General features: G+C 45.8%; 2 protein-coding genes across 3 annotated transcripts in view; one reads left to right on the forward strand and one right to left on the reverse strand.

Annotated features, from left to right (window-relative positions):
* LOC137431878 (P2X purinoceptor 3-like) overlaps positions 1–18,783 on the reverse strand; it is a 163,946-nt gene that overhangs the window by 53,361 nt on the left and 91,802 nt on the right. For both annotated transcript variants that reach the window (XM_068123677.2, XM_068123678.2), the window contains exons 5-6: positions 6,537–6,612; positions 4,572–4,665 (exon numbers count right to left, since the gene is read on the reverse strand). In XM_068123677.2, coding sequence (XP_067979778.2) covers positions 4,572–4,665; positions 6,537–6,612 — 170 coding nt within the window. The remainder of the gene's footprint in view (positions 1–4,571; positions 4,666–6,536; positions 6,613–18,783) is intronic.
* Positions 2,893–4,512, forward strand: LOC137430480 (uncharacterized). The gene is made up of 4 exons (XM_078781221.1): positions 2,893–2,910; positions 3,036–3,579; positions 3,785–3,975; positions 4,498–4,512. Exons 1-4 carry the CDS (start codon positions 2,893–2,895, stop codon positions 4,510–4,512), a joined length of 768 nt encoding a protein of 255 aa, XP_078637347.1.

Genomic DNA, 18,783 nt, shown 5'->3' on the forward strand with positions numbered 1-18,783 from the left:
GTGGATGTGTTGGTTTGGCGGATGTGTTGGTTTGGCGGATGTGTTGGTTTGGTGGATGTGTTGGTTTGGCGGATGTGTTGGTTTGGTGGATGTGTTGGTTTGGCGGATGTCTTGGTTTGGCGGATGTGTTGGTTTGGTGGATGTGTTGGTTTGGCGGATGTGTTGGTTTGGCGGATGTGTTGGTTTGGCGCATGTGTTGGTTTGGCGGATGTGTTGGTTTGGCGGATGTGTTGGTTTGGTGGATGTGTTGGTTTGGTGGATGTGTTGGTTTGTTTGTTGTGTTGGTTTGGCGGATGTGTTGGTGTGGCGGATGTGTTGGTTTGGTGGATGTGTTGGTTTGGCGGATGTGTTGGTTTGGTGGATGTGTTGGTTTGGTGGATGTGTTGGTTTGGCGGATCTGTTGGTTTTGTTCATGTGTTGGTTTGGCGGATGTGTTGGTTTGGCGGATGTGTTGGTTTGGTGGATGTGTTGGTTTGGTGTATGTGTTGGTTTGGCGGATGTGTTGGTTTGGCGGATGTGTTGGTGTGGTGGATGTGTTGGTTTGGTGGATGTGTTAGTTTGGCGGATGTCTTGGTTTTGTTCATGTGTTGGTTTGGCGGATGTGTTGGTTTGGTGGATGTGTTGGTTTGGTGGATGTGTTGGTTTGGTTCATGTGTTGGTTTGGTGGATGTGTTGGTTGGTGGATGTGTTGGTTTGGCGGATGTGTTGGTTTGGCGGATGTGTTGGTTTGGCGGATGTGTTGGTTTGGTGGATGTGTTGGTTTGGTTCATGTGTTGGTTTGATGGATGTGTTGGTTTGGCGGATGTGTTGGTTTGGCGGATGTGTTGGTTTGGCGGATGTGTTGGTTTGGCAGATGTGTTTGTTTGGCGGATGTGTTGGCTTGGTGGATGTGTTTGTTTGGTGGATGTGTTTGTTTGGCGGATGTGTTGGTTTGGTGGATGTGTTTGTTTGGCGGATGTGTTGGTTTGGTGGATGTGTTTGTTTGGCGAATGTGTAGGTTTGGTTCATGTGTTGGTTTGCCGGATGTGTTTGTTTGGCGAATGTGTTGGTTTGGTGGATGTGTTTGTTTGGCGGATGTGTTGGTTTGGTGGATGTGTTTGTTTGGCGGATGTGTTGGTTTGGTGGATGTGTTTGTTTGGCGAATGTGTTGGTTTGGTTCATGTGTTGGTTTGCCGGATGTGTTTGTTTGGCGAATGTGTTGGTTTGGTTCATGTGTTGGTTTGGTGGATGTGTTTGTTTGGCGGATGTGTTGGTTTGGTGGATGTGTTTGTTTGGCGGATGTGTTGGTTTGGCGAATGTGTTGGTTTGGTTCATGTGTTGGTTTGGTGGATGTGTTTGTTTGGCGAATGTGTTGGTTTGGTTCATGTGTTGGTTTGCCGGATGTGTTTGTTTGGCGAATGTGTTGGTTTGGTTCATGTGTTGGTTTGCCGGATGTGTTTGTTTGGCGAATGTGTTGGTTTGGTGGATGTGTTTGTTTGGCGGATGTGTTGGTTTGGTGGATGTGTTTGTTTGGCGGATGTGTTGGTTTGGTGGATGTGTTTGTTTGGCGAATGTGTTGGTTTGGTTCATGTGTTGGTTTGCCGGATGTGTTTGTTTGGCGAATGTGTTGGTTTGGTTCAGTGTTGGTTTGGTGGATGTGTTTGTTTGGCGGATGTGTTGGTTTGGTGGATGTGTTTGTTTGGCGAATGTGTTGGTTTGGTTCATGTGTTGGTTTGCCGGATGTGTTTGTTTGGCGAATGTGTTGGTTTGGTTCAGTGTTGGTTTGGTGGATGTGTTTGTTTGGCGGATGTGTTGGTTTGGTGGATGTGTTTGTTTGGCGAATGTGTTGGTTTGGTTCAGTGTTGGTTTGGTGGATGTGTTTGTTTGGCGGATGTGTTTGTTTGGCGAATGTGTTGGTTTGGTTCATATGTTGGTTTGGCGGATGTGGTTTGGTGGATGTTTTGACTGTAATTGATCATTCTCACTCGTCCTTTTGGTACTGTAAAGAGTGGTCTTCGTCGATAACAATTTAACGGAAATATAACCGGTGCTGCTTATAATTGTGCGATGCTAATACGTCCCTTTTTTGGCAGTGGCAACACAATAAATGGTATCTATATATTGTGTATGGAGAAATGGAGGATTAAAGGATCAGAAATAATAGAATTGGCATCTGGAAAACGGCTTGCATGTTCTTTTAAAATACAAATACATCATGCAGTGGTTGCTTCAGGAAACAATATAAATATTTTAACGAATTCAACTGGAGCGAAGTCGATGGCACGACGTCACAAATCCCCACGTTTCAAACCGAAAGCAAAGTTGAAAGATGGCAAAAGGTTCCACCAGGAATGCCCCAATATCAAATTTGCAGTTAAAAAATAATTTTCTGTTTTGACCCTTGTGACCTGAAGTCACTCAGCCTCTGGGGGCATGAACCAGGGCTCAAATCCAAAACATCGTTACATATTCCATGCGTCCCCCAATGCTGATTGAATACACAAAGTTTCTTTTGAAAATGTTTTAAAATGTGCCCATAGTAATTGCATTTTTTAGTATTTGACCTTTTGACCCCACCGCAGGGGGCCCCAGGGGATGGGGCCAAAATGATACTGCTCTTGCACCTTATTGCCATGTGGTGATCATGAATACCAAGTTTGGTGAATTTCTGCACAACCGTTTACTCCTCAGTCACATTTGCTCTACGGCTAGGATACGGCGGCCGTACCCCCCCTAAATTGACAGAAACGTGCGGCGGCCGCAGAGTTTCTGAGGTGGCCTCAGGGTGGCCCTAGGGCGTATGGCTATCTTTTACAGTCCATAGGGGTCTCCGTGGAATTATAGCGCGGAGTTATAACTTTTTTCATTTCTAGGTTGGCCGTAGCAATTCGACAAGCCGTAGCCATGACGTAGATGTGTTCCAAGTCGACCGTACGTAGGGCGTACGGTGGGCTTGCGTTATTCGTGCGGCTGCCGTAGGCTCTTATCAATGAAAAATGAATTTGGCCAACCCCCAAAAAATTACGGCGGCCACACTATTTCCACGGTCGCCATAGGGTAGTCCTAAGGCGTCCCTGTGTTCACCTTACGGTGGCCTTGCGGTGTGTGTGACTACCTGCGGGCAACGCAGGGTCGACGCACGGTTCCCCTATGCCCGCCGTGCGTCCTACGTACGGCCTCCGTGGCAGTCTGCATCGACCGTGCGTCCACCGTGCGCTACCGCTAGAGATCGGAGTATAGGTGTTTGCCACACACATCATCACATTTCACCAGCAGCTCAGACCAGACACATCACCATGCCGCCAAAGAAGCGATCAACCAAGGACAAGGGGAAAGGTGCCAAGAAAAAGACCAACCCAGTCCATGAGGATGAGCAAGAGGACCAGCCATCCAAGGAGCCAGAACAGGTGCCAGACACCCAGCCTGAGCAGGACCATGACCCTGATGGAGAGGATGAGGATGAGTCTCCCACGCTCCAGCGCATTGTCGAATTTTACGAGGCCCATCCCTACTTTTACAACCTCAGACATGAGAAGTACCGCAACACCAAGCTGAAGGAGGCGGAACTGGCTGAGCTTGCCAAGGAGATTAAGTGGACCGGTGAGTAGTGAAATTAATCCTGGTACATAGTTGCCACTAACAGTACTTTCCCCATTTCCTCATTTCTGTAATTCTTAAATTACTGATTTGTATTGTAGTTTCATTGTCAATTGTCCAAGTATCATGTAAAAAATACTCCATTGTGTAAATACATAATATTCACTTTCCTCTGACACATTCTAATGTGATTATTTTTTGTTTGCAGTGGAGAAGATCAAGAGGAGGTTCAAAAACCTACGTTCTGCCTATGGCAAACTCAAGAACCGGGCCGGTTCTTCGGGGAAGTCGGGCCAAGCATCCTCCAAGTTAACCAGCCTACAGCAGTGGAAGCTGCGGAACTTGGCCTTTCTCGATGAGGTGATTCAGCCGTGGACCCAGGGACAGGAGTTGGGAAGGGTAAGCATTGGCATTGAATTTGTTTGTGTGCAAATGATCCTCTTTACGAGGATACGGCGGCTTTACGAGGAAAATGAACTGGTATATATACCCACTCGTTACCATCCGTCTGGCCGCACGTTCGCCTTAGGGCCCCCCTGTGGTCGCCTTGCGGGCACCTTGAGGCTACCTTGCGTCTGCCTTGAAAATTCAATGGCCGCCGCAGGGACGCCCTAAGGTCACCGTGCGACATCAAATCAAAGACCGTACGGCACCCCCACGTTTTCGGTCTCCACAATTTCTAAATACCCCGTGCAGCTACCCGAAAAATAAAAACATATGTGACTACTACATTGTGTGACCGTGGAAATACTGCGGCCGCCCTATAATTGCTAGTGGCCGTAGATTTTTTAGACCCTACGGCCGCCGAGCCAAATGTGACTGAAGCATTCGGATGAGATAGCGACGGACGGACGGACAGACCCGTTTTTTCAAAAAGCGTGGGGATAAAGATGCTGCACACAATTACCAACGCACTAGCAGACTGAGCAACAATGATCAGCTTTAAAATTAAAATAAATAAAGAGGGAACAAATACTGTAGTCATTTTCAGAAACCTGCGTGATGGGCCATCTTCTAGTGGACACCAAGATGTCACTTCACACGTCTTTCTCGTGTTGTCGAAGTTAATACATCGCCCTGTGCGAACACCTAGAGGGAACAACCATCACATTTTACATTGGGTTATGGCAGAGAGTGCAGGGGTTTGGGTAAAAAGGAATCCTGCTTGGACTTTCCTCATACTGACTGGGTCTAAATGGCCTATGATTGATTGTCTTTGTATTCATGCATTCCTGATTCACTATGTGCCAAATGGAATACAGTATCATGAAAGTGCCGAAGGGTATACCGTACTCCAAAATTATTGCTGAGGTCATGAATATCGAGGGGTTCACATTACTTCATTCTCCACTGAACTTCCTCTATTCCGCTTTTCAAAACTCCACTTACAAACTGCCTAAGTCTAAAAATTATAAAGTTTTTACAAAACAATGTTTTTACTTCTCTGATATTTCTCTTTTTCCCCGATTACATATTCACAGGTTTACTTTTTGCGTAACTTACTTTGTGCCATTTTTTTTTCAAAGTTTCCTTTACATTAATTTTTTTTTTTTTTATCCTTTTGGCCACACAACTTGGATTGTTCGCTACATGTCCCACTACTTTAGCACCTTTCTCGATGGAAGAGTCGGAGAAAGTGGGAAACTTTGAAGGATTTTCTTTTGACACTCAATGTTGGAGCTGATATAACTTACATATCAGTTGGGAACAGCATGCAGGTGTGTGAGACCCCTTTTAAATACAAGGCAGTACCTCATTGGACCAAAGATGGTACCATCAAGGGTCATGTCCGACTTCTTCCCCACTATTGCCTGCACTTAAGAAGCAGCAACACTCATTCCATGCTCTTCAACAGCATTTTCTCCAGGGTCAATAATATACACCTGAAAGTATTGAGGGAGGTGGCTCACCAGGTAAGCGAGAGGTTAATGGATATCTTTAACAGCTCGTTGGAGTCAGGACAGGTACTGGAGGATTGGAGAGTAGAAAATGTAACATCGTGATTTAATAAAGGATCCAGTGAAGAGTTGGGGAAGTACAGACCTGTTTGACTTCAGTTGTGGGGAAGGTGCTAGAGACATTAAATATGGTCCAGATGAGGAACCATTTAAATAAATACAGACTAATTAAAGGTAGTCAGCATGGGTTTACCAAAGGAGAGCATGTTTACAAAAGCGTGTATGGATATGAACACCTAGCAGGATTAAAAACAAGATTCGTCAAAGGGCGGAGGATCTCCTCGTGAGCCAATGGTCATCCATATCTGGTGCCCAACTGTGGCTGCGGACGTCCTTCTGGAGTTGGGTACCTCTTTCTAGGAGGTTGGTGGAAGGATTTTCACTCTGGGTTTGCACTCCAGCCACCGTAATACACTTAATTCCGCAACATGCACAAAAACACAAATAAAACTAAGAAAAGCCCACTCCATGGGAGTACCTCTTGTGAATATGTGGGGGATGTTCTACCGGGGGGTCAAAGTGGGTCCAGGTTTAACCCCCCGACAACAAGTACCTTATTTACTCTCTTCCACAAATCTACAAACACGATTTTGATGAGGCTTGACCACAAACGTCATCACCCCTGATGTACTAAAGTTTGTTCACGGCATTAAAGAAAAAATCAGGGGTTTGTCCCCCAAAATAGATATTTACTTTTTTCTCCGTTACTTATTTTGTGAGTCATCCACGCTAACCAGTGGTTCCCTGGTTCTACCAGGTGAGGTCAGGGGCATTGCCCCTATTTTTATTTTTAGCACTGTATGTGATATCCCTGAGCATGCCTCACCTGTGTCTAATTTCCTTGTTGTTATTGTGTTATATCAGTGTTTGGTAGAAGAGAGGGCGAGCTATCGCCAGTACCCTGGCCAAGTTAAAACTTCCTGCTCCAAACTACAGGGGAATTACATCAGCGGCAGAGCCGTGCCCCCCCCTCGCCCTCCAGGAAACTATTGTTGTTTTTACCATTGCCCTGCAGTCGCTTGTCACCTTGCTGGCAGTCCTGGTCTGTCTTGCATTTTGCACCAGACACCTTGGGTAACTGGAAACCAACGACATTTTAACATCTGATGAACACGCAAAGGAAGTGACATCACTGATCAAAACAAGGTTGTTCAATGCGTTTCATTACGTTGTCCACAAATACCTCATTTGACGCTCCAATTGTGCAACTTAACCACACAAAGAATCCTATGTTGTGTTATACCGATATTATAGAAACTGTTTGGCATCTTCATCATCCTCATCATATTGTACATGTACAGTCATGGCCAAAAATATTGGCACCCTTGCACTTTTTTCAAATAATACACCATTTCTTCCAGAAAATTGTTGAAATAAAAAATATATTTTGGTATCCACATGTATTTCTTTGATTTGCAGTAGATCAAAACAAAAACAGCTGAAAAAATTACTAAATCTCAGCATATTCCACACAGAAATCCTAAAATGGCCCGGACAATATTATGTTTTTTAGAAGTTGTTAGAAATAATTAGATTTCAAGCAGGTGATTCTCCTTTACTTTGGAATTGAACTCACCTGTGGAGAGTTGCAGGTGCTTGCAATATAAAAATCACCCATTTAACCAGTTTGAATAGAGAAAAGGAGTCATTCTGCTGTTTTGTGTCACTGTGTGTACCAAAATGAGCATCGAGAAAAGAAAGAAAACCAGATAATTGTCTGAGGTCAGACACAGGATTGTAGCCAAGCATGGACAATCTCAAGGCTACAACTCCATCTCCAGAGACCTCGATGTTCCTTTGCCCACGTTACGCAATGTTATCAGGAAGTTTAAGGCCCATGGCACTATAGCCAACCTCCGTGGACGTGGCCGCAAGAGAAAACTTGATCGAAGATTGCAGCGAAGGATTGTTCGAATGGTGGAGAAAGCACCTCGATCAACTGCCAAACATATTCAAGCTGACCTTCAGACACAAGGTACGACAGTTTCAACTCACACCATTCGTTGCCAACTCAATGAAAGGCATTCTATGGTTGGAGACCCAGGAGGACCCCACTTCTGAGAGAGAGAAATAAGAAAGCCCGACTGGAGTTTACCAAAACACACCTGAGCAAGCCAAAATCCTTATGTGGACAGATGAGACCAAATTAGAGCTTTTCGATAAAGCACATCATCTCTATGTTTACAGAAAACAAAAAGAAGCCTTAAAAGAAAACAACACCTTCCCTACAGTCAAACATAGGGGAGGTTCAGTGATGTTTTGGGGTTGCTGTGCTGCCTCTGGCAATGGGTACCTTGAATGTGTGCAAGGCATCATTAAATCAGGAGATTACCAAGGCATTTTGGAGAACAATGTTCAACCCAGTGTCAGAAAGATCGGTCTCTGTTGAAGGTCATGGGTCTTGCAGCAGGACAATGGCCCCAAACGTACTTCAAAAAGCACTCAGGATGGTTCAAGACAAAACGCTGAACTGTTCTGAAGTGGCCAGCAATGAGTCCAGATCTAAATCCCATTGAACACCTGTGGGGAAATCTGAAAACAGCAATTGGGAGAAGCTACCCTTCAAATCTGGGAGAACTGGAGCAGTTTGCACAAGAAGGAAGAGTGGGCCAAACTTCCAGTAGAGAGGAGTAGGAAGCTCATTTATGGCTATAGGAAGCGCTTGACTTCATTTATCTTGTCCAAAGGCCATGCTACCAAATATTAAGTCTGGCGTGTCAATAATTTTGTCAATGCCATTTCTTTTTATTTTCTGATTTAAAAGGATATAATAAGTTCTGAATCAAAAACAAAGGTTCTGTAATATTAACAGTGAAATAAAGAATTGTGGAGACCAAATACTTTTGTCAATTTCAACTTAGACTTGGCATTTAATATGGAATATTTTTTTTTTTCTTGACTTGGGTTTACTTTCTTAACTCAGTATATCATCTGCTCACCTTCGCTCCTTCATTCCTCTTTTCTCCCACCTCTGGAACAAACTCCCTCACTCTCTTCAATCCCACTCCACCCTCCAGGTCTTTAAAACAGCTGTTCACCACCATCTCTTATCTTCCCCCATCCAAAACCTTGATCTTTTCTATCCCCGATAATTTCACCCCAATTCCACTTTTTGAAATACCAACTTCTGTCCTGGAAGTCCTTGGTGTCCTTGTGTTTTATACTTCTCCCACCCCCCCCCCCCCTTCCCACGCCTCCTCCCCCCAAGCCCTCTCCCTCCCACACATCTCCCTGCTCTTAAATGTTGTGTGCTCTCAAGTGTTTGTGTGCTTCCCATTCTCTTGTCTTCCGCTCCCTCTTTTTATATATTTTGTTTGTCTGGTTGATTTGTTTGTGAAGTAAATGTCAGCTCTTTCACGAGCCTCGATTCAGTATACCAAAAAAAGAAAAAAAATCTGGTGAGTTTCTTTTACACTTTGGTGATTTATTTGTTAGATTGAGTTAAAAGAACCATGTCAATGATTGTCTGTCGCAGCAAGAAGTCAACAACAGGATTATATCACAGGTGACATGGCAAAATGTACGGACAGGTACATTTGATGATTGGCTTCACAGTTGGGTATACAAGGGTTGTTGCGTTCTGTATTAGTGGAAAACAACTGCTGCACGTCTCCAAATTTATTGCCGCTTCCTCTGGAGATGGTCCGTCAACTCGACAATGCTGTTTGTCATGGAGTGGTGGCTTTACGAAATTACGGCATGAAGCAGCGTGCTATTGCTCGGCAGTATGGCATCACTCAAGGTCAGGTGTCAAAGATCCTGAAACGAAATGCTCAGAGGGGTGTCCCTTCTCCAATACCGAGGCCAGGACGTCCCGACAGAACCACAAGGAGGGATGATCGCCAGCTGCACCGGTTAGTCCGCAATGGCCGTACCAAGTCAGCTAATCGGCTTAGGGCTGAGTGGCAGCAACTGACAAATGTGCCTGTATCCAGAAGGCTAGTCAACCAACGACTGGTTCAAGCAGGCTATCGTGCCAGGCGTCCCCTGAGAAAGCCACGCCTGACCAGACAACACCACCAGCGCCGATTACAGTTGGCCAGAGAGCACCGTCAATGGCAGCCAGGACACTGGAATCACGTGATCTTCAGTGACGAGTCTAGATTTCTGGTCTATCGTCAAGATGGCCGCGTCCGAGTGCTCAGACAAGTGCATGAAGCCTACATCAAAGATTGTATAGTGCCAAGAGTCCAAGCTGGAGGTGGTGGGGTGGCCGTTTGGGCTGCTTTTCATGCAGGGGGCAAAACTGACCTGGTTGTTCTGAATGGAAACCTGAACCAGTTCAAGTACAGGGCCATTCTGGAAGAAACATTGCTTCCATTTGCCCGTGCAGCCTTTCGAGGAAACTTTGTCTTCCAAGATGACAATGCACGGCCTCATCGTGCTCGCATGATCCAACACTTTCTTGCTGACCGTGGTGTAGGGCATATGGAGTGGCCTGCCATGTCCCCGGATATGAATCCGATAGAGAACTTGTGGGCAGAATTAACGCGTCAAATCGACCACTTGGACCAGCAGCCGACCTCTGTGCGTGAATTGCAGCAGGCTATTGTCACTGCATGGCAAGCGATTCCTGTCTAAACCTTGGCAAATCTCGTGAACAGCATGTCTCAACGTGTACGTGCTCTCCTGAATGCTCATGGGGGTTACACGAAGTACTGAACTGTAATTTTACTGTCCGTAATCCCAGTCGTAATTTAACTTTTGTTTTTGTTTAAAAAAAATTGGGCTAATGTGCAAAATAAAGAGATACTTCTGGAAAACGTACAGAAGTTTAACACAGTACTGTCCATGAATTGAGTTCGATATCAGTTTACATCACTTTCAAGGATCAATTTATTTGTTTCGAAATGTCAAGTGTGGTTTTTGTTTCTTTTAAAGGTCACATTAACAAAATCTCGAATAATTTCAACATAATTCCAATGAACTTTTGGTTCTAAGACATCTTGAAAAGTAAGTTCACCCCCACAAAAAAAATATTCCATATTAAATGCCAAGTCTGTATTTTAAGGGAAAATTGTGAGTTATTTGAAAAAAGTGCAAGGGTGCCAATATTTTTGGCCACCACTGTATAACCTGCCTGCTGGTTGCATCATCTCTGGAAATGCTGCTATGCCACTGCTGAGAAATTAGGGAAGGGATTTGGAATTTGACATGGATAGTACAAAATGACATCACCCATCTATCATGCCTACCGTGAAGCATGGTGGTAGCAGCATCATGCTATGGGGATGCATTTCAGTGTCAAGGACTGGGAGACTTGAAAAGGATAGAGGGAACAATTAATGGACCCAAACCCTCCCCTCCAAATATCCCCCCTTGCCCCTCCGCTCCTAAACTCCCCCCTTGCCCCTCCCCTCATAAACTCCCCCCTTGCCCTTCCCCTCTGAAACTCCCTCCTTCCCCCCCATTCAAAACTCCCCCCCCAACCACTCCCCTTCAAATCTCCCCCCCCCCCCCAACCATCCCTCCCAAATTCTCCCTCCTCCCACCTCCTTCTCAAAGCTGCCTCCTCCCCACTTCGTCTACCTTCTATCTCATACCTCCACCTCCCCCAACCTTCTACTTTCCTCTGCCCCCCCTCTAACAACCCCTCACTGTGCCTCATCCCATCACCATCAAACCTTTCGTCCTCCTCATCCTTCCCTTTCTTGTAACTCTTCTGTAATCTCTGACACACTATCAACTGCTCTTCCTACCTCCCCATCTCATCCTTCATCTGACCCTACCCCTCCCCTCCTCTGTCCTGCACCCGATGCTCCTCCTCTCTCCTCATTAACGGGATGGACCTCAAACATCCGGGGCCTTTGCTCAAACCTGAATGATCTCTCCATTCAGGTTGCTTCTGACAATCCAGACTTGATCTGCTTAACAGAAACTTTCCTCCTTCAAGATGTCTCTGATTCCTTAATATCTCTTCCTGGTTACTCCCTCCTCCGGTATGATAGACCTGAGCCTCGTCCTGGTGGTGGGGTGGCTATATTCATCAAAAACTCTCTTCCTCACTCTCGTTGCACTGCCCTCTCTCCACCCCACCCCCAGGAGTACCTCTGGCTATGGCTTCCTCTCCACTCCCATCTTTTGTTCATATGTGTTCTGTACCATCCTCCAAACAGTGATGACTCCATTTACATTTCGCTGTCGGACAACATGGACCAACTTCTATCACCTCAACCAAACTCTCACTTCCTCATATGTGGCGACTTCAACTATCATCATGCCAGCTGGCTGGGTGTGGGTTCATCTCTCACCAGCCATGGCACCTCAGCAAAGGACTTCTGTGACTCATTGGGGCTGACACAACCTGTCAATTTCCCGAACCGGGTCTCAGTCAATGGAGTATCTTCTCTTCTGGACTTCGTTATGACTAACTTCCCTGCAAATGTCTGCTGCTCTTCTTCTGCTCCAATCGGTTCTTCTGATCATGTGCTTGTTAAAGTGGACATCTCTCTGGCCATTCTCAGAGAGCCTCCTCAGCGCCGACGAGTCTGGCATTTCACTCAGGACGACTGGCACGGGCTGCAAGCAGCCATCTATCACCTGGACTGGTCTCCCATCTCTACTGCCTCTGACATCAATTCTTCCTGGGAATTCCTCCAAAGCAAACTGCTCTCTCTCTCATGCACAGATTTATCCCATCTTGTCTTCAGTTGTCTTACCCTTCCTCCCGTCCATGGTACACTGAATCTTGTGGTGAGGCAGTTGCCCTGAAACAACTTGCCTTTGGCTCTTGGAAGGCAAATCCAACTGAAGGCAATCTCAGTTCCTTCCACCAAGTTCGGAACAAGTGTGTGTCTACCCTCAGGAGTGCCAGGAAGCACTATCTCTCCACACTCAAGATTGAACTCTCAAACCTGTCTCCTTCCTCCAAATCCTGGTGGCGTCTCGTCAAATCCGTTTCTGGTGTTTGATCCCCCTCCATCCCCTCCCTTACCTCAAATGGCTGCACAGTTGACACCGCACGTGACAAAGCCGAATGCCTCAACTCTGTGTTTGCCTCAAAATCTTGTGTCCCAAACCCATCTCTCTCTGTTCCCACCTTTCCCAGTTGAACCCAAATGCTCCTGGACTCTGTGTCCTTCTCTCCTGACAAGGTGGAGAAGTTTTTGTCAAACCTCGACTCTGATTCTTCAACTGGACCAGACGGCAACAGCCCACAGGTCCTAAAATCCTGCTCTGCCGCTCTATCTCACCCTCTCTCTGTTCTTTTCACCCTCTCTTTTACTCAAGGTCATCTGCCAGCATCTTGGAAATCAGCAAAACATTACTGCTTTACACAAAAAGGTGCAAAAACAGATCCTTGCAACTACAGACCAATCAGCCTGCTGCCAATTATCAGCAAAGTCATGGAATCCATCATTGCTTCGGATATCAAATCCTTCCTCTTCTCCAATGGCTTGATCTCTGATCATCAATTTGGATTCAGACAAGGTCATTCTACTCTGGACATGTTGCTTCTGCTGTCTCAACAATGGATGGAGGTCCTCAATGCCAAACAGGAAATCAGAGCTGTCTCACTTGACATATCACGTGCCTTCGATACGGTCTGGCACCCAGTTCTACTCACCAAACTCTCCTCCTATGGTATCCATGGAAATCTCCACTCATGGCTTGCGGACTTCCTCTCTGGTCATAGGCAACGTGTGGCCCTGAATGGTTTTCTCTCATCTCCCCTTCCTGTTCTGGCTGGAGTTCCCCAAGGCAGTGTTCTGGGCCCTGTGCTATTTCTGGTCTTCATCAATGATCTCTCCGACTCTCTGGAAAATCCTCTATATCTCTTTGCTGATGACTCCACTATCTGCCGCTCTATTCCTCATCCCTCAGATCGGCAGTCTGCATCCTCCTCACTCTCTGCAGACCTGGACAAAATCACAGACTGGTCAAACAAGTGGAACATGTCTTTCAATCCTGACAAATCTCACACTCTTACTATGTCTCTCCAAAAGGATCGACTAGAAAACCACTCCCATCTACTTTCTCAACAATCCTCTCGAAGAAGTTCTGTCGCTCAAGCTTTTGGGTCTCACTATCTGCCATGATCTTTCTTGGGAAAACCACATTTCCAAGCTTCTTTCCTGGAAGTCCTTGCAGTGTTCATATGTTTTATACCTCTCCCACCTCCCCCCAAGCCCTGCCCCTCCCACATTTCTCCCGATGTCCCTGCTCTCAAATGTTGTGTTTGTGTCCTTCCCCCCCTCTACCCATCTTGTCTACCGCTCCCATTATTTTTAGTGTTTTATGTGTCGGTTTGACTTTTTGTGTGATTAATGTTAGCTCTTTCACGAGCCTCGATCTTGTATACAAAAAAAAAATGGAGCCAAATACGGCAAATCATTGAGGAGAACCTGCTTCAGAGTGCAAAAGACCTTACACTGTGGCGAAGATTTATGTTCCAACATGACAATGACCCCAAATATACAGCCTAAGCAACACTGGAATGGCTTCAGAACAAGAACGTGAAAGTTACTGAATGACCCAGCCAACGCCCAGACTTGAATCCCATTGAGAATCTGTGGAAAGACTTGAACATTGCTGTTCTCCGACGCTCACCATCCAACTTACAGAGCAAAACTGGAGTAGTCCAGTAGCCACCGTTCACCATCATTATTGTGGACCCGGAAATTGTTGGTGCTGTAAGGTTTTTTGATGGATTCATGAACCATAGTGGTCCTAGATGCAGTGTCAATCAGATGCCAGCTTGGTATATTTGGGCAACTCTCAGAATTTGCCTAAATCCAAGATGGCTATCACCCAATATGGGTGAAATATAAAAATGGCCATAACTTTTGATTGGAACATGCTAGAAGGATGATTATTTTACCTATGTGGGGTTTTTTAGGGTGCCTGATTCATTTCCCCTGTGTAAACTCAGTTTGGACGTTGCCTAGCAACAGAAATCCAATATGGCTACGATGCGATTGGGACAAACTAGGAAAATTTTGTTTTTGACAAATTTGACAAAATTTTCATTTTGTCCACACGTAGTCAACGTGTGGCCCTGAATGGGTTTCTCTCATCTCCTCTTCCTGTTCAGGCTGGAGTTCCCCAGGGTAGTGTTCTGGGGCCTGTGCTTTTTCTGGTCTTCATCAATGATCTCTCTGACTCTCTTGAAAATCCTCTCTATCTCTTTGCTGACGACTCTACTCTCTGTCGCTCCATTCCTCATCCCTCAGATCGACAGTCTGCAGCCTCCTCACTCTCTGCAGACCTGGACAAAATCACAGACTGGGCAAACAAATGGAACATGTCTTTCAATCCTGATAAATCTCACACTCTTACGATGTCTCTCCGAAAAGACCGACTGGACAACCCTCCCATCCACTTTCTGAATAATCCTCTCCAAGAAGTTCTGTCACTCAAGGTTTTGGGTCTCACTATTTGCCATGATCTTTCCTGGGAAAACCACATTTCAAATCTGGCCTCCAAAGCCAGTCGCCGACTGGGCATCCTCCGTCGTGCGAAGTCCTTCCTTGGCACACCTGAGCTCCTCACCACATACAAGGCTTTCATCCGCAGCTCTATGGAATACTGCTCTCCCCTCTGGTCTGGTGCTCCTGCCTCACACCTAGCTCGTCTTCACGCTGTTGAAACCAAAGCGTTCAGAATCATTGGAATCTCCCGTGATGAAGCTAACTCCAAGGGCCTTTCACTCACTCACCGCAGGCAGGTTGGTGGTCTTTCCGTCTTCTACCGACTCCTCTCTGGCCTTGCCACCCCAGCTCTCTCTGGGCTCTGTCCCCCAAATATTCCTACAGGTCGCACAAGATCTGCCTGCAACCCTCTTATGGTTAAACTGCCAAAATCAAGATTTTCTGCTCACCTTCACTCCTTCATGCCTCTTTTCTCCCGCCTCTGGAACAAACTCCCTCACTCTCTTCAATCCCACTCCACCCTCCAGGTCTTTAAAACAGCTGTCCACCACCATCTCTTATCCTCCCCCATCCAAAACCTTGATCTTTTCTACCCCCGCTAATTTCGGTCCCCTTGTGTTTTATACCTCTCCCCCCCCCCCTCGCCCCCCCCCCCTTCCCACGCCTCCTCCCCCCAAGCCCTCTCCCTCCCACACTTCTCCCTGCTCTCAAATGTTGTGGTTGTGTGCTTCCCCTTCTCTCCCCATCTTGTCTTCCGCTCCCTCTTTTTGTATATTTTGTTTGGCTGGTTGATTTGTTTGTGAAATAAATGTTAGCTCTTTCACGAGCCTCGATTCAGTATACCAAAAAAAAATATAAAAAAATGGACATATCATTTGATTGGAACATGCTAGAATGATGATTCTTGTGTCCAGTTGTTAGAGAAATCGAATGTGGGTTTCACTGCTCTATATTTTATTCTAGATTAGAATGATAAAGAGAGTGACATTGCATTGAATTGACATGTTCATTTCCTACAAACAGTGCACAACAATAAACTACATGTGAACGTGCACAACCAGCAATATAAAAGTTACATGAGAAGCCAGCGATGGAATGACCACAACACTAAATGCACATCATGTTATCAATAAAGCTTAACTCCGACTCGTCTTCCAACTCCTCTTCTTCCTCCTCTTCTTCATCCCCATGTGAATGTTTTTGTTCTCCTCTCTTGGACTTGGTTGGAGGGTTGTGAAACTCATCGGAAGCAGAGCAGTGACAGTAACTGGAGCAGTGGAGCAGGGTAGATTTGCCTTGAAGCAGCTGCAGGTGGTCTGTGCGCATGCCTTCACCTCAGCTCTGCACTGGCAACTACCAACATCCATCAACTCAGGAGGTGCTGTAGGTCCTGTGGCGGTGACTTGATATGCCACACCATTCATTAATTCCCAGCCAAAGCTGATGATCTGAAGGGGAGGGGCACTTTGCTTGTCTGCTACCTTCCAACGCATCACCTGCAGATGAGCCCTCAGCATATGATACCTGGAGGTTTTCATCTATCAGAGGCAGTGCTTTAATTTGAGGAGGTTTGCCCTCCTTCATCGAGTAAATTACATACCTCACCACATTCATACACGTGCTGATGGGCAGACCATAGAGCGCACAGAAAAACTCCGTTCCCATCTCATGCAGCTCTACCTCTGTCGCAGTAGTCTCGCCTAGAACATTGTACAGCTTTGGAAAGTCTGTAGACATGACTTGCTTGAACGTGGTGACTTTCCCTTTGTTATATGGACAGGAAATAGTGTCACAACCGGTCAGCACATGCATGCCAATAATCTGCCCTGACTTTTCTCCGAGTTTCTTAGTACAATAATTTGGGTGATGCTGAGGATGATTCTATCCCACCTCTCTATTAGAACTAGGCCTGCAATGCTGTACTGCCATACCAAGTAGATGAGAATGACAAACACATTTGTGTCGTCACTGACTATATGAATGACACACTTTCCTTCATGGGCAGCCTTCAGAACATAGCTCACCATGAAGACATCAGGCTCTTTATGGTCGAGAAGCCCCTTGTCTTCACCAATCATCAACACGTTCATTCCAAGGTCACATGTGCAGAGCAGGCACGAGAGTCTTCTTTTATTGACTTTGCCCTTCATGATGACATCTCTAGCAGGAAGAGGAGAAGTCAGTGTCAGGTCGTGCTTGAAACAGTACCATCACATCGTGCCCTCTCATGATCTTTATGGGAGATACTGCGATACCAGTCGACGGTAACGGTCACAGTAGCAATTTGGCTGTATTGCAGGAGTCGTCTGATCACACTTGTAGCTATAATTGAGATGGTACCTCGACAGGGCCAAACAATGTGGTATAGAAGTTACTGCACATCCACAATCATTACATCTGGCTCCCTTGTCTTGCATCTGATGGCGAGGTGCCCAACAAGATTTGACTTGTTGCCTTTGTGGAAAAAGCCATACTCATCCAAAACCACTGATGGTACTCCACACGGCTCGTAGGCGAAGATAGATTTAAGGCTGATGTTTCATATCTGGCCAAGGACGACCAGGCGCTGAACAGAGCTTCATATGAATATCGTATGCCGTCTTAGACCCGATCTTGACACCCTTTTTCAGGGCTTCAAGTGTTTTCACTTTCCTCTTGATAGGGTTGTGAAAACACCCTGGGAGGGATTCTTTGAAGCTGTGTGCCATGGCTTGTCTGATCGCCAAAGTGTCGTGTCGGCAACATCGATCGACGCATCGGAAACCTTGCCATTTACAAAGTTGAACAGCTCTGTTGACTCTGTCCTTAGGGGATGTGGGTGCTTTGACAGCTCATCTGCCATCCATTTTCGATCATCACTGTCCAGCTTTCGTCGTTTTGTGCCCTCTTTTTTATGGATGTGCCTTGTAGTTGATGCAGACTTCTCCTCCTCAGCTTGGTACATGGAATCAAATGCATCGGTGACTCTCTGGCAGAGGGGTACGACAGAATCCAGCAAGCCACCTGCTCGGCAGAGAGAGTCAGCCCAATGAAGCCACCCTTCACTTCCCATAGCGAATATAGGTTTGCTCCCTGAATTGATCTGTAGGCACCTAAAAACCCCACCTAGACACTAGAATCATCCGTCTAGCATGTTCCAATCAAATGATATGTCCATTTTCCTAGTTTGTCCCTATCGCATCGTAGCCATATTGGATTTCTGTTGCTAGGCAAAGTCAAAACGGAGTTTCTACAAGCAAAATGAATCAGCCACACTCAAAAAACCCCCACATAGGTAAAATAATCATCCTTCTAGCATGTTCCAATCAAAGGTTATGGCCATTTTTATATTTCACCCATATTGGGCGATCGCTATATTCGATTTATGCAAATTCTGAGAGTTGCCCAAAGATACCAAGCCATCTGATTGATTCTGCATTTTTTTTTTTTTTTTTGTATACAAGATCAAGGCTCGTGTAAGAGCTAGCACATTAAACACACATCAGCACATAAAACACAAAAAACATAAACGGACACAAAACAATAAAGGGAGGGGGAGACAAGATGGAGAGAGAGAGGGAAGCACATAAGCACAACAGTAGAAAACAGGGACATCGGGAGATCTGTGGAAGGGAGAGGGTTGGGGGGGAGGGGGGGAAGGGGTACATAGTATCTTACTATAATTCACCAAATGTCCGTCCGTCCGTTTGAAGTTACCGCAAAAACGGCTCAACTGATCGCAACGATATTTTGGGTGGGTATTCCTGGGACCCCTTGGAGTAAAATAGGCTATTTTTCCAATTTTTTCCCAATTTTCCAAATTTTCCAGTTTTTCCAAACACGATGGAATAATATTTACCGAGATGAACAGTGATGTGGCTTTTGTTGAAATTCTACGT

This window comes from Myxine glutinosa, chromosome 7, assembly GCF_964187855.1.
Source record: "Myxine glutinosa chromosome 7, kmMyxGlut1.1, whole genome shotgun sequence".
Classification (NCBI taxonomy): domain Eukaryota; kingdom Metazoa; phylum Chordata; class Myxini; order Myxiniformes; family Myxinidae; genus Myxine; species Myxine glutinosa.

What these genes read in the sequence shown, in the direction of transcription:
- LOC137430480 (XM_078781221.1), top strand. An exon ending in CAAGGAGATTAAGTGGACCG is followed by an intron (nt 3,580 to 3,784) that starts GTGAGTAGTGAA and finishes TTTTGTTTGCAG; the next exon opens with TGGAGAAGATCAAGAGGAGG.